General features: G+C 42.4%; 1 protein-coding gene across 2 annotated transcripts in view; it reads right to left on the bottom strand.

Moving 5' to 3' along the window:
- Window positions 1–1,362: 1,362 nt before the first annotated feature.
- Window positions 1,363–13,367, bottom strand: part of SEC14L1 (SEC14 like lipid binding 1) — a 43,942-nt gene continuing 31,937 nt past the window's right edge. The window contains exons 9-17 of one of the 2 annotated variants that reach the window (XR_007767502.1): window positions 11,859–11,947; window positions 10,835–10,905; window positions 9,034–9,205; window positions 8,581–8,715; window positions 6,662–6,796; window positions 5,946–6,197; window positions 4,739–4,917; window positions 3,529–4,164; window positions 1,363–1,927 (exon numbers count right to left, since the gene is read on the bottom strand). Coding sequence is in view for 1 of the 2 variants with exons in the window: in XM_050908278.1 (XP_050764235.1) it covers window positions 1,912–1,927; window positions 4,063–4,164; window positions 4,739–4,917; window positions 5,946–6,197; window positions 6,662–6,796; window positions 8,581–8,715; window positions 9,034–9,205; window positions 10,835–10,905; window positions 11,859–11,947 (1,151 nt within the window). In the remaining variant the exon portion in view is untranslated. The remainder of the gene's footprint in view (window positions 1,928–3,528; window positions 4,165–4,738; window positions 4,918–5,945; window positions 6,198–6,661; window positions 6,797–8,580; window positions 8,716–9,033; window positions 9,206–10,834; window positions 10,906–11,858; window positions 11,948–13,367) is intronic. The other variant, XM_050908278.1, reaches the window with a different exon arrangement.

The following is a 13,367-nucleotide window of genomic DNA, read 5'->3' as shown; positions in this document are numbered from 1 at the left end:
TTAAAGGTTCTTGTTTTAGAAACTTTACAGCTTGGATAAAAGCTGAAAAACCAACCATAAATGGATGTTTCAGCTACTGCCCCAACTCCAGGGGTTAGAAAAACCACATCCTGACATTTATTGACTCCTGTTTTAAAAATAGCTAAAGCTTTGTCTACTTTTACTAATTAAAAAAAAAAAAACAACTTAATTCCCCAGATGTGATTGTCTCAGCCTCCCACCCAAGGCGGTGTCAGTGGTGGGGGCAGCTGAGGAGCCCACCTCCTCCACACCATACAGCTCGCTCACTCCCTGGAAGCGGGCAGTGTCAAACCCCTGTATGGGCAGCTCTGGAGAGCAGCATGCTTATTCCTGAATGAGAGAAAATTATTGTACCTTTATATTGTTAAATTTCAGTTAAAACCCCCCAACCCTCACAACAGCTGCATCTCCCAAACAGAGAGCAGCGCAGCTGGATGTTCACTGTTGAAGAGCCACCCCTCTGCCCAAGGCCACGCCGCACCCCGGGGAGCAGAGCGGCTCTCCCCGAGCACCACAGCAAGGCAAGGCCTGCCGAGCTCAGTGGGATTGGGAAGACCAGGATTTGGGGGCAGTTGTATGGCTCAGATAGCTGTGCCTGCACTAAGAGCACTCAGGTTTTCCCCAGACAGTACGTGCTCAGCCTAGGGCTAGTCAGCCATTTATTCTGCCAGAAAGCCCACGGCAGGGCCACTGGGTAAATAGCAATAAGCAGGTGGAAAAAGAAAACAGTTACTGCACTTGCTCGTTCCGGTGGCCAGACACATTTCGGCCTGCACGGGGGCAAATGAGACACATTTACCTGTACCCTTGCTGCGCTAAGCCTGCCAGCGCAAGCCTTTTAAATAACACACATAATACACTCCACAAGGGACGCTGCTGCAATCAGCTGAACTGCTGCGGCTGAAGCTCCCTTTCAAACTGTGATAAAAGAGTATAAAGTCATCATATAATCCATAAAAGCAACCATTTTCTTTTTAGGGCTACCCAAAGACTTTTTCAGCACAGTGCTTTGTTCCTTTTGTGTATTCACAGACGAGTAAGAAAACCTGTGTACATGTACTGTGGGGAAGACAGGATTTTGTTATGTGGCAGGGAAATGCCCAGCAGAGGCCGTTTTCCTTCTAAAACCGCACTTCCTCATACCTTGTACCTGCTCCGGTTTCTGCTCCCCAAGACAGACCGCTCTGCTGAAACTCCTCCACAGTGGCGGAGAGCTGAAGCACCTCCTGCCTCCCCCAGAACAGCACTGCCTCAGCACAGCTCTGGCACACTTGAATTCAGCACAAAGTATCCCAGAAGCTTTGCATCACATGAATGAAATAAAGAGGCTGACCCTTTCTTCCAAACAGTTCACATTTATTGATAACGATAAAAAAATCTTTTAAAGACTATCTGTATTTTATTACCAAGAATGAGGTATTATGTATACAAAACATTTACAGAATTTGATATGCAGTTGATGAGTACAGACAGGAAAGTGCAGAAGGACACTGATAACAGGAAAAAAAGCCAACAGAAGAGTCATTGGCTGAGAGAAGGAAGAAGAGCAGTAATATCACACAAAGAAAGACCAGGGTATGGGAAATTAATTAGTCAGACTGCAGTGATCAAGTCATATTGCCACAGCACTTTGCTTAGAGGAAGATTAACTATTGTTTTTCTGGAATTTTATCTCCCCAGCTGTTTGTGCTGTCATGTGCTTTGAGCTCTAAAAGATGTGTTAAGATTAAGAGCAGGAAAAACCCAAAGTGCCACTTTTGAGCCAGCTCAAGTGAAAAACAAAATATAGATCTTCAGACTTGAAAAGTGACTGCAACTCAAAAAGGTCTACAAAGCCAGACACCTCTGGACAGATGTGGAGTGTTGAATGAAGCAGTTTCTTTACAGTTGTCAGCAAAATCGCCATCTGAGAGAGAGAGAGAGAAAGAAAGGGGACCATCTTCAACCCTTACAGCCTGGTAAACGGAAAGTGGCATTTGCCAAGAGCCACGAGTGTCATTAAGTTAACCTCCCTGTGCCTCCTGCTGCACTAGCTTCCCTGCGCCTGGGAATACTGGTTCCTGCATGTCAAGAATCAAACCACCTCTTCAGCAAGCTGGGTTCCTCCCAGGCAGACAGCTCCTACGAGCAGCCTGAGCGCCACAGCATGTGGTTGTCTGCTGTGCAGACGCGGGGTGAGGAGCTGCCTGACACCAAAGCGGTGGCCTGTCTCGCACAACAGCACGCTTCGGCAGCCTAAGTAACAGCCTAACCTCGAACTTCAATTTCTAAGTCCAAAAAAGACAAAATAGACCAGTTTGGTCCAGTTTAAGGAGACTGGTCCCTCAGCACCTCTAAATCTGTTACTAAAACACTTCTTTGTCAGCTCTGTCTGCCACGTTCCACAACCAGAACTGGTCTGCAGGAGAGGTGCTCTTAGTTAGAGGTTAGTAACCTGCCTCTCAGAAGCTTTGCAGTCATAAAAAAATTTATACCGAGTTCAGAACCAGCTTTCCTCAGGCAGGGCATCCAGTATCTTAAGTGAGTTCCTCCTTTGAAAGTGCAATACCTCTGCAAGCTCCTCTACCACTTACCCACAACAGTGCTGCCTCCCCAAGACTTAATAGAGCCTATCCAGCTTTCTAGTAGGGACTGCAGCCAGCACAGTAGCTCCTTTTGCCTGGATGGATAGTTTAGCTCTCAGAGGGTGAGGAAAGACCAAGCAGGGTCTAACTATGCAAATCCTGCTGCATTTCAGACTGAAATCTTCTCTGCTCCGCTGCCAGGTACGGTCTGTAGTTGCCTGCTGACAGCCCTTTGCTCAGCACTTCAGTCTTTTGTGCCTTCTGCTGTGCGTGGGAGAGAGGGCTCGAAGTGGAAGAATACCTGAACAGACTTTAACAAAAAGAGTTCAAGTAGGATTGCTTGGGCCGGGGTAGAATAGGGACAAAATCCAAGATGGCAGTTCACCACCGGCCGTAGCAATAGTGAAAATGGTCGAGCAGGCACTGCTTAGAGCATCTCCTACTGTATTACTTGGAGTGAAGATCCCTGCCTACATTAAAGCTTCCGCTGCTCAGAACTAAAGCGCTCTATTTCTGACATACACAGGGAAGGATAGGAGGCAAGAGGGATTGAAAAGTGCACAGGAAGGATGTAAGCCATACCTCCTTTAGACTGATTTAAGAAGCAAGCGTAAGCTCTGCATAAATTCCTGATAAGAACAGAGTCTCAGTAAAATCAGTTCACATGGAGTGTACTAAGGAAGTGGAGTGAAGCTCCAGCACAGAGCTGGGAACAAATCCTCAGACCAACTCTGCATCAGCCCAGCATGACACAGTGAGGGAGAGCCTGCTCTCTGCCTCTCTCTCCGAAGTGCTTCAAGCACAAATCCAAGGAAAGACTGAATTGCTTTAACCCATCAAGACCCAGAGCTCAAATTCCCCAAATATGTGCTCATACAAAAGGTATTAGTGTTTACAGCCTGGCCACAGCTCTGTGGGCATGCTTTGAAAAAAACGGACTCACAAAGTCAAGTATCCAGCAACTGCTTTTCTTTGTCTCGGACATCACTTAGTGGCAATGGGAGAACCGTTTGCAGCACTGGAAGATCACAGGGGATTTCTTAAGACGGCAAGGAATGTCCTGACAGGAGACTTGCAGTTGATCTCTAATGCACTACGGAGCATTTTTGGTAGGGTTTTTCTCTTTTTTGCTTTTTAACATTCACACAGTTAAAAAAAATTATTCTTAACTGATGCACTGGTTATTTCTCCTTTCAATGAGAGCCCTTGTGTTCAGAGTTAGGATTTGTGCAAGCACACTTGCAAAAATATTTATGGCTGAGTTAGGAAAAAGGGTTAAAGTTAAGAGACAAGCTGTTGGATCTAACATGGACCAAAACCACTAAGTTTAAAATTCAAACAGCTACTTTCTATCTATAAAAGGCTTTTGTGGGGTGGGGTTTTTTTGCGCCAGTTGAATATTCTGTATTGCAGTCAGCTGCCACAGGCGAGGGTCCAGCCATCTCATCCATTTGCTTTTCATCTGTTGTGGCACTACCTGGAAATCATGGAGCTGGAATGGGACTGGCTAGAAGAGGTGGTGGCAGCACTGAGCTGAGAGAATCCACTGTGGCTTGATTCAAGGCTGGTCATAGATCCCCTGCAATAACAAACAAAGTAGTTTTAAGCTTCAGAACACACAAAGATTTTGGTTTCTGCTATGTATTTACATTGTATTTGTTTGCACACTGACTAAAAAGCAAGTAACAGTTTTGGTGCAGATACTCAAAAAGCTTTTCTGCCTCACCAAGTAAGATAATGGGGACACCAAACACCCTCTTGCAAAAAAACAGATGCTGTTCAAAGAGACTGAGAACTAGTTTCAGTCAAGTGTATGAACTGGCAGGCAACTGAACTGACTCAATTCCATTTTGAGTTGCACCCATTTCTACAGGACAACCTGCCAAGCCCAACAACTCACACAATGCTTTCAAAGCAGAGCAAAGTGACCAGTGATGATTACAATGAGATAACTAATTAACCCCTTTTATACATTAGTTGCCCCCAGTGCCAGTACTGGTTGAATTTTTTTGTTTGTGGGGTTTTTTTGAGGCCTAAAAAACCACAAGTCCTCACAATTTACGTTTATTTAAGTGAACTTGACACTGGCTGATCATCTAAGTATCAGAAAGGTTTGACATTGGCTGACCTTCATGAACCTTGGCCAGACATACCTGAAATCTTCAGATCCTATTACTTCTGTATAGTACATCACTTTACATTTGTGAGAGGAGACCTGTAGAGATGCTAATACATCATCCACACGAGGCAGGTTGGTTGTAGCGCAGGCAGGCATGCTATGAAATTTCCACTGGAGAATATAGAAGCCAGGCCACCTGGTCACATGGGATCCCTGGAAGCAGCCACATCAAAAATTAAACATTAACTTTGTTAACACAAAGATTTGTAGGCTTGAAATTTCTTTTCCAATCTTAGAAAAACTGCCTACATGCCCATAATTTTTTCCCCAATGCCAGTATTACAGCTCCTCAGCCAACGGGCAGTGCTGGTCAACTCTCCCCACACAGCATGCTTGTAAAAGGTATGATCGAACACCAGCGGTTCCTCCTGCTTTTTGACAGTGTCAAGGGGTTAGGATTTAAATATACTGAAAGGACAAAGTTCTTGTTTAAAACAATATCCATTTTTTCCATTTATTTTCATTAACGGTTGTCCTTTGAGACTGAAAAGAACAGTCAAGGCTCCTGCCTCACAGAAAGAGAAAGTGCAGTTCAAGAGGTCACTGCCTATATTTCCAGTTTAACACTTAAGGAGCTCCTTTTTCAAAGGCTGTTCAACTCTTATTTCAAGTCAAAAGGAATAGCAGTGGCAGAGTGTGATTGTAAACGTGCTGCATGTAATATCAGACTTGGTAATTAAAGGATAGGTTGCAAGTGCCATAAAAAAAAACTTCAGGAACCTTGAACATAGGGAGCTCCTTAAGGTGCCTGTTAGAGGGACACACACACAGAAGCTCAGTCTTAATTTCCAGACTTCTCTCATTACTGAGGTAAGACACTACGATATTCTTCAGACATAGACTGTTTGCTTCAGACAATAATGGTCAAAATTACAGCACAAAGCATGTCTTGCTACTTTCTGGATACGCACTTCGTTCTAGGTGGCTTCCCTACATTCCTTGCCAATCACTCTCAGTCACTATTGCACTGATGCAACCTCCCCTCACAGCAGATCCCATGTCAATACTATCCCCGTTGCCTGCGGCATGCAGCTAGGAACATAAGCTGAAATGTCGGCCAAAAGCAAGCAGATAGTCCGGAGCTGAATCACCACTCAGTCATCAATAATGACTGTGAATTAGAACATGTAGTTCTGGAGCTAGCCTCCATCTGCTCCCACACGAGGATTCAGCGGTCTTACCTGCACGCTCTCCCCTTCTTTGCAGATAAGAGGAGACTCCACCATACTGTAATCGCGCCCCAATTGCCAGACTTTGTCTATCAACTGGACGTTGTTCCCACCAGGAGATGTAATACTGTGAGCTCCCAGAGAGTCCTTTTTAGGAGGCTGTGGGGCTCTTTTGGAATGAAAGATGTTAAAAACAATGTCGCCCTTGCACACGTCAAAATCCCATGTGATCACAGATGAGGCATCCACAATCTGAATGAGAACCTGAGACAGAAGAGTCATATTAGATATTTTAGCAATTTGCTCAGTAAAGACAAACTCCTACCAGACATGAAGACAAAGAACAGAGCTTTTTGTTGCTGGGCTTAGTTTTGACTATTAAAAAGGCATTGTAGATACAAGTTCTTTCCTGATGGAGTGTCTTTATTTTAACACATGACTTTCAGAACCTCTCAAGTAGCTTCTGAGAATATTGTTTGTCATTGCTTAGAAGGATATGGCTTCAAATAGAATGAAAAACAGTGATACTCTCTAAATGGCAACAAGATGATACTAGGAATGGTCACAAACTTCAGCTACTAAAGCATCATTATGCACCAGAACTATAGAAGAATAAGGTGGAAGCATGGCAACTAAATAATCAAGTTCTAAACCATTTTCAGTCCGAGAGACAGAGTCCAGAGCAGAGGGCTGAAAGGAAAGAAAAGAAGGGTAGGCTGCAACCGTACCTCATGCGGAGCTCCTTTGAAGACACTTGCAGACTGGTAGATTGTTTCAGTCCAAAGCTTTATGTCTTCATTTTCCAACTCTTCTGCTGTCCGGTAGAGGGACTTGGGAACCAGCCCACCCTCTGGTACTTCACACTAAAAGCATAAACAGCCATTAAAAAGTATCCCCTCTGTACATCCATACCCTGTCATGCTCTCTGCCCGCTAGCTTCAGAAACAAAAACTAACCTTCAGCAAGTACTCTGAAGAATGAGATATGAACAGAGTTTGAAAGTAGTTTTATAGCTTGTACATCATACATACATAAATTTATTTTACAATGATCTGGTTTAGGTAAGTGCAGAATTAAGACACCAGAGGAACAGATCTTGTATATACACAACAGCCACCACTACCAAAAATGACTGTGCAAATGCTATAATTATCACTCATACTGCCCTATACTGAAGCCATGTATACGTGATGCAAGCCACTTAAGAATCCTGAGGAAAGTGGCAATAGCGACTCAGTCTCAAAAGTATAGCCTACAGAGACCTGAAAGAACTGGGGTAGCTAAATTTAAGGACGAAGGACGGTGGGGCGATACATTAAGTTTCCAAACAGGTAAAAAGATATTGCAGTCAGGAAGGTAATAGTTTTGAAGTTACAACTGTCTTGACAGGTCAGTACTGGAACCGATTACACAACTTCCCTAAGCAATCTTCTGTTTTAAAAAGTCTCTAGTAATGAAGTTAGACAACTATCTGATCAGGAATAGGTTCCATAGAAGCGTTTGGGGCAGTAGAAGTGTTTGATAACTGAAGTACAACAGAGAATTGAAAGGATCTTTGAGAAGTTATTTTTGTTCAAATATCCAAAAGTAAAGAAGAAGAGAAAGACTCTATCATTGTCTGACCAGCAGGAAGTATTGTAGCAATTTGCTTTCTGGTAACATGCACTTTTGCTTACTTAAGCAGTGGATTTTGCCAGCTCGAGAAGCTCCAAATTAGATAGCACAAACTCTCTCCACTGAAAGCTACTGCTGCAGCAAAAAGCAGCCCACTGAAGATAAACACATGCTCTACTCTACACATCTAGCAGTACTGCATTACAGTTTGAGACTGTATTTGAACAGGCCTAGATGAATTTTCAAGAATGGTACAGAAATTAATCTAGAAAGTGTACAGGGGCTTAAAAAGCAAGCCTGAAATTATATTTTAACACAGCTGAGTTCAGAAAAAAATCATCTAAGCATTACTGTGACGCAGGCTCCAGAAGATGCCCGAGTTGCACTCCTACACCTCAGTCACACCAATGAGCCTGTTGTCAAAAACATTACAGAGAAAACAAACCTTACAGTATCATTGAGATGTTGAAATGACAGTCAGTTGACACCCATAGTCTAGGCAGGAAACAGCGATTAAGGCACATGACAAGGGACTGAGAAATTACAGTATGCTGCAGTAAAACAATTTTTTTGGTTTGTTGTGGGTCAATGCGCATACTGCACTGGGAGACCTAGCTGTTTGTTAAGCCCTGCCAGCAGATGTGCCACATATTTCCTTGGGCTCCTTATGGTATCAGTTAGTTCTTTTAGGTGACACTCTTCTGATTAGCTGATGGTGACAACACTTGCTCAGTGCTGTGCTAACCATGTCTGCTTGAACGTGACAAGTAACAGAGACTATGGCTTTTAACCGTGCTTGGCTATTTTGATAAGTTATTTGATATTCATTGTAGAGAAGTATTGTACTTCTCTTTTTAAAGCGGATCCAGAAGAAAACACTAAGCCTGGAATCCTACATCATAGCCTCCGCCTCCAAACTACATTAGGAATCATTCTGTGCTTCTAGGCTTCTTTGTTTAGAGGAATGGAGGGGGGAAATAAAAAAAAAACCACACACAAATAAGTTGCTATATGCACTAGTTTATATTCATACCATGCACTCTCCACCAAGAAAGTCAGGGATAATTTCTTTATCGATGTAATCCAGCAGTCCCCCGGGACCCTGGTAGTCATTTCCAGCATAAATAAGGAATTTCTTTCTAGTGTTGTCGTCAATGAATGGACTAACCTACAAACAAAGAAAAACAGAGTAGATCAGGCTCTCACATTTTTCTCAAGTCAATTTTGAAGGAATCAATTTGATCGCATTAAGTGTTACCATCCTTGTTACGCAAAGTTCACACTACAAAGAAGCTAAACTAACCAGCTATGTAAGCAAGTTCTTCGGTAGTGTTTTTTAACCCATTCCAGGAATCCTATAAAAGAGATGTTTTCAAATGGTAACATTTCCTGCTTATAAAGCCCTATCTCTAAAGTCCTTTTACGAACTACAAGCATGTAGCAGTGTACTGAGAGACCTGAGGAATACCTGGAATTACAAACATACCAGTGTCCAAAGAACTGGGAATACTCGAGGTGCTCTTAGGATAAGCAGACGACCCAAAGTCTCAGGGTAATTAGCTTCGACAACCTCAATGATTCTTAGCAACGCTTTCACACCAGGTCTCCATAGATGCCGCATGTTCAAGCCTTCCAGATCTACTAGACAGGTCCAAGAGCTGAATTTGAGAAAGACAAAAATAAAAAGAAAAATCTCAATAGCATCAAAATTCTCCTTTCTTATGCAAGTGTCTAATGTACTGAAATGTGTGGACCCCACTGCATGTTTTGGTTTCTTCTATTTTATCTCCTTGCTTTGCGCTACCTGTAGACACTGGAGTTTAAGGTCCTTAGAACAGAAATGTCTTAAGAGTGTGCAAGCACGGTTACAGAGTATGTGCAATGATCACTTTGCACACCATGCGTATTTCCCCACAGACATTTCAGACTCCAGGTGAAGGTTAATATGAAGCCAAAAAAGATCCTGTCAACAGCCAGCCCAAATGTTAAACCATTTTTTTTTACTGGGAAATCAATTAAGTGACCACGCTGCTGCTATGAAGCAATTTAACATTCATGGTGCAGATTTCCTACGAACACAGTACAGTAACAGTGCCATTACATGTCAAAGCTAATTCTGTTCTCAGATCTCAGGGAGGGAAGCTTTTTCTGTAGGAAGAGATGTGTTCTTAATACTAAATACTGAGCTTCAGCGTATGCTTTAGTTACTTTCCAAGTTCGGGTCTCACCCTGGGCATGAATTCAAGATTTACAGTTGTGCTGCACCAGCTAGCATCCATTAAATTATGCATAAGGCTTCTATGAAACAGCAAACACTTATTTGTTTCACTTTAAACGTTTAATATGTAGTCCTTTAGGATTACTTCTACAAATGAAGATCCAGTAGGCAGCACAATTTCACAGTTAGACACATGAAATCTATCTCTTGGATTTGACCTCCCACTGAGAGCTAGGACAGCAAGTTCTTTAACAGGGAAAAGATAAGCAGACATACCACGCATCCCTGAACCTTTACAGATTAAGGGAAGGAGTCAGAAATTGAAAGGAGTCCAAGAAACACTGTTGCTTTTCATTCATTCCACACCCTTAAATCCATTTTGCAGTTAACACTTTCATAAATGACCCCTACAATGACTTAAAGATGGGAGAGCAAGCCATTGTTGACTGAACTTCACATGAAGTCATGCCAGTACTTGGAAAACTAGACCCCAGGTTTCACAGGAGCCTCATGACCTTACCTTGGATCAAGAGTTGAGTAACCGCATATAATAAATGGAGAATGCAAACAAGAACTGAGTGTAACGAGCCATGGTATGGACTATGGATGAACAAGCAACATGAAAACAATACCTGAAACTACTGGAAAGGTTATCCATGATATTATCATGGCCTGATTTTTTTGGCAGCCTGTACCAACGTCTGCCTATAAAATCCCCCAGAAACAGAAATGGGAGTTAGGCTACATTGCTTTGCAGACATCCAACAGAAGAAGAAAGTAGAAGCATAACACCCCCCACGTAGAGCCATTACGAGCACGACACCGAGACTGCTGGAGCAGGTATTGTGTTTCCCTCAGGCTTGACCATGCAGATTCCCTCTGGCGGGAACTGGGGAGGCTCTCAGTTAACTGTAACGGTGCTTGTATCTGCATGTGAGACAGGCAGCCTACCCTTTGCTTGTTCCATTTAATAAACTTTGCTCAGCAGCATCACATTGCCTGATGTTCCCCCACGGACACCATGAAACCAGGTAATTCCCAAAGAGTAGATCCACTTGTTGTATTTTACCTTATTGGCCTGCCAAATACTTTTGTATTCTCCTCACATCGCCGCAGTCCTTCTTCATTTATTGAAAGAACCTGTACAAGAAAACATGTTGTTTAGAGAAGACAGTCTTAAACTCAGTAGACAAGATAAAGAAATGTTTATATCCAAAGACTAATTAAAACTACAAGCTGAAACCAGCATAAACCTTTTTTTCCCCGAAGAATGAACTAGAAATCACTACATTTACCCCATCGATTGATCTTGTTGAAAAATAAACATGCCTTTCCATAAAAGCAGTAAAATGTAAACAAGATCCTCTGGAAAACAGACTCAGGAGTGATACAGACAAGAAGTCTCCGTACACTTCTGCCCCTTTAAGCACTGATTTCCTATTTACTCGGAAATTAAAGCCCCTTTTAAAGTCAAAGAAAGTAACCTTGAAACAGAACTAGGGCAAACAAACAACATTTAGTATGTGGCTGGAAATACCACTGGAAGAGAAAAACCTAAAATCCAGCCCTGCTTCTAGTGGTTACTATAGCCATGACTGTCATTACTAGGAGTCAAAAAAAAAATCATTGCAAACCTGGAATTCTGCCAGCTTTCTGCTTGGAAACTGAGCAGATCCACAATAACACAGTCCGAGTGATGCCTTCAAAGAAGGCAAAATTACAGGCAGGTACTTTTTCTTTAAAAATAAATTTTTCTTATCCTTGGAATACAGGCTTGACAACATTGAGCATGGCATTTTCTCTTCTGTACAAATGCAGAGACTTGAAGCACTGCACAAACTGCAGAAGAATCTGTGAAAATGCTAACCAATAACTATAGGAGCTGCCAAGAACTACGCCTTTCCGCCATCAGTTTGCAGTTGGAAAGAATGCAGAAGATCAGCTACCAGGAGCTTTCAGATGTATTCAAACCAAAAACAGACGGCCAGAGAGTACATCAAAATATCCAGTGTGATGAATGTTCTGGCAGAATAGGAAATTTCTAAATGAAAATATCACATTGTTAGCAACTTGCTGGCTCCAAAAATACTTACGTATCGAAGCAAGGCCTCTTCCCCAAGAGCTCGCACTAAGCCTTTGGTATCCATCTGTCCCAATCTCAGCACATACAGCGGGCGACCATCTGAATAACGAGAACAAATATATCAACATAACCCTCATTTTTACAGCAATAGACAATTTGAGTGAGGTAGTTTCATGCTAAAAATCCAAATGGAAACAAGCCATAGTCAATTCAAACTTTGTTGTACAGCTGGAAGAAGGAGAACCTAGAGCAGATGGCAATATAAACTTTACCCTGTCCAACTACACCGAAAGATTGCCTGTAAATGAACTGCAAAAGTTTAATGGAGACGTCTTGATGCAAAAACAGCTCCCCTATCTGGAAGGAAAGTTCAAAGGACTTCAACAAGCACATCAGTACACACAAGATCTTGGTATACACAATTAAAGACACAGGACTACAATTAGCTTCCAGGACAGCCAAGATACAGGAAAAACTTTAGTCCATTAGCGTAACTGAAGAGTTGCAATGAAGGCTGTAAGCCTTCTGTCACACATGGTGCAATACTGCTCTGGATAGCTTACAGCAACCTTTTTGGAAAAGTAGCTACATGGAGTTCTGGGAATTAATGAAACAAAGTGTTAACCCAGGGACTTGCTTTCTGCAGTATTTGCTGAAGTCACACCTTTCAGCTATGTCATTCCATATTATGCGGAACTGGCACGCAGCCTCACTTATGCAGGTTAAGCCTGGTGAGAACAGACTGTGTTCCAGAGATCAGCTTCAGATGGACCCTCTGCGTTCACAGCCTTGCCTTTTCATGGTCCTCTTGCTGCATACTGGGGCATCCTGATACTGTCCAGGATACAAAGGCATTAAGCTTAACAACTGCATTGGCTGAATTTGAGAATCAAAGCTTGCATTTCTGGCTCTTCATAACAGGAGCTAGTTGTCCGAAACAGCTTCCATCCTCCCAAAGCTGTGACGCATTTTTTAAGCTTTGCTCCATCTATTCTAGTACACAAGCTAAATAATCACCCACTTATAAAACTGAATATGCTAGGACACAAAATAAAAACAAACAAACAAAAAAGAGAGCTTTCTACAAAAAAATCTCCTTGAAGTCCTGTTGTCTGTTTAGCTTCACTTCCCTCCAACAACTGCAAAGAGAGGTATCAAATTATCATTAGGTCCTTTGGGACACAAGGAAAGCAACTGTCAAGATATGCCATTAAAAAAACTACAACCAACCAAAACTGCAGAGTCAAGGCAAGTTATTTATTTGGCAAAGACACTACCCCCATGAAAGTTCACAGTATTTTGTATTTTATCAGGTGGTCTAAAAGAAAATGTTATTTTAACATCATCACACACTTATCTTGGAATGTACTGTTTAGCTTTTGAAACACTAAACAAAAAGTGCTATTAAGCTTCATAGCAGGTCTCCCTCCCTCACAGATGCACATGCATCCAAAACCAAACTAATAGCTTACTAACCCTGGTCCACCCAAATGACACAAAGGAAAGTCTCAACTGACAG

The sequence above is a fragment of the Gymnogyps californianus genome, chromosome 19 (genome assembly GCF_018139145.2).
Source record: "Gymnogyps californianus isolate 813 chromosome 19, ASM1813914v2, whole genome shotgun sequence".
Taxonomy (NCBI): Eukaryota; Metazoa; Chordata; class Aves; order Accipitriformes; family Cathartidae; genus Gymnogyps; species Gymnogyps californianus.
This window is presented reverse-complemented; position numbering and strand designations above follow the sequence as displayed.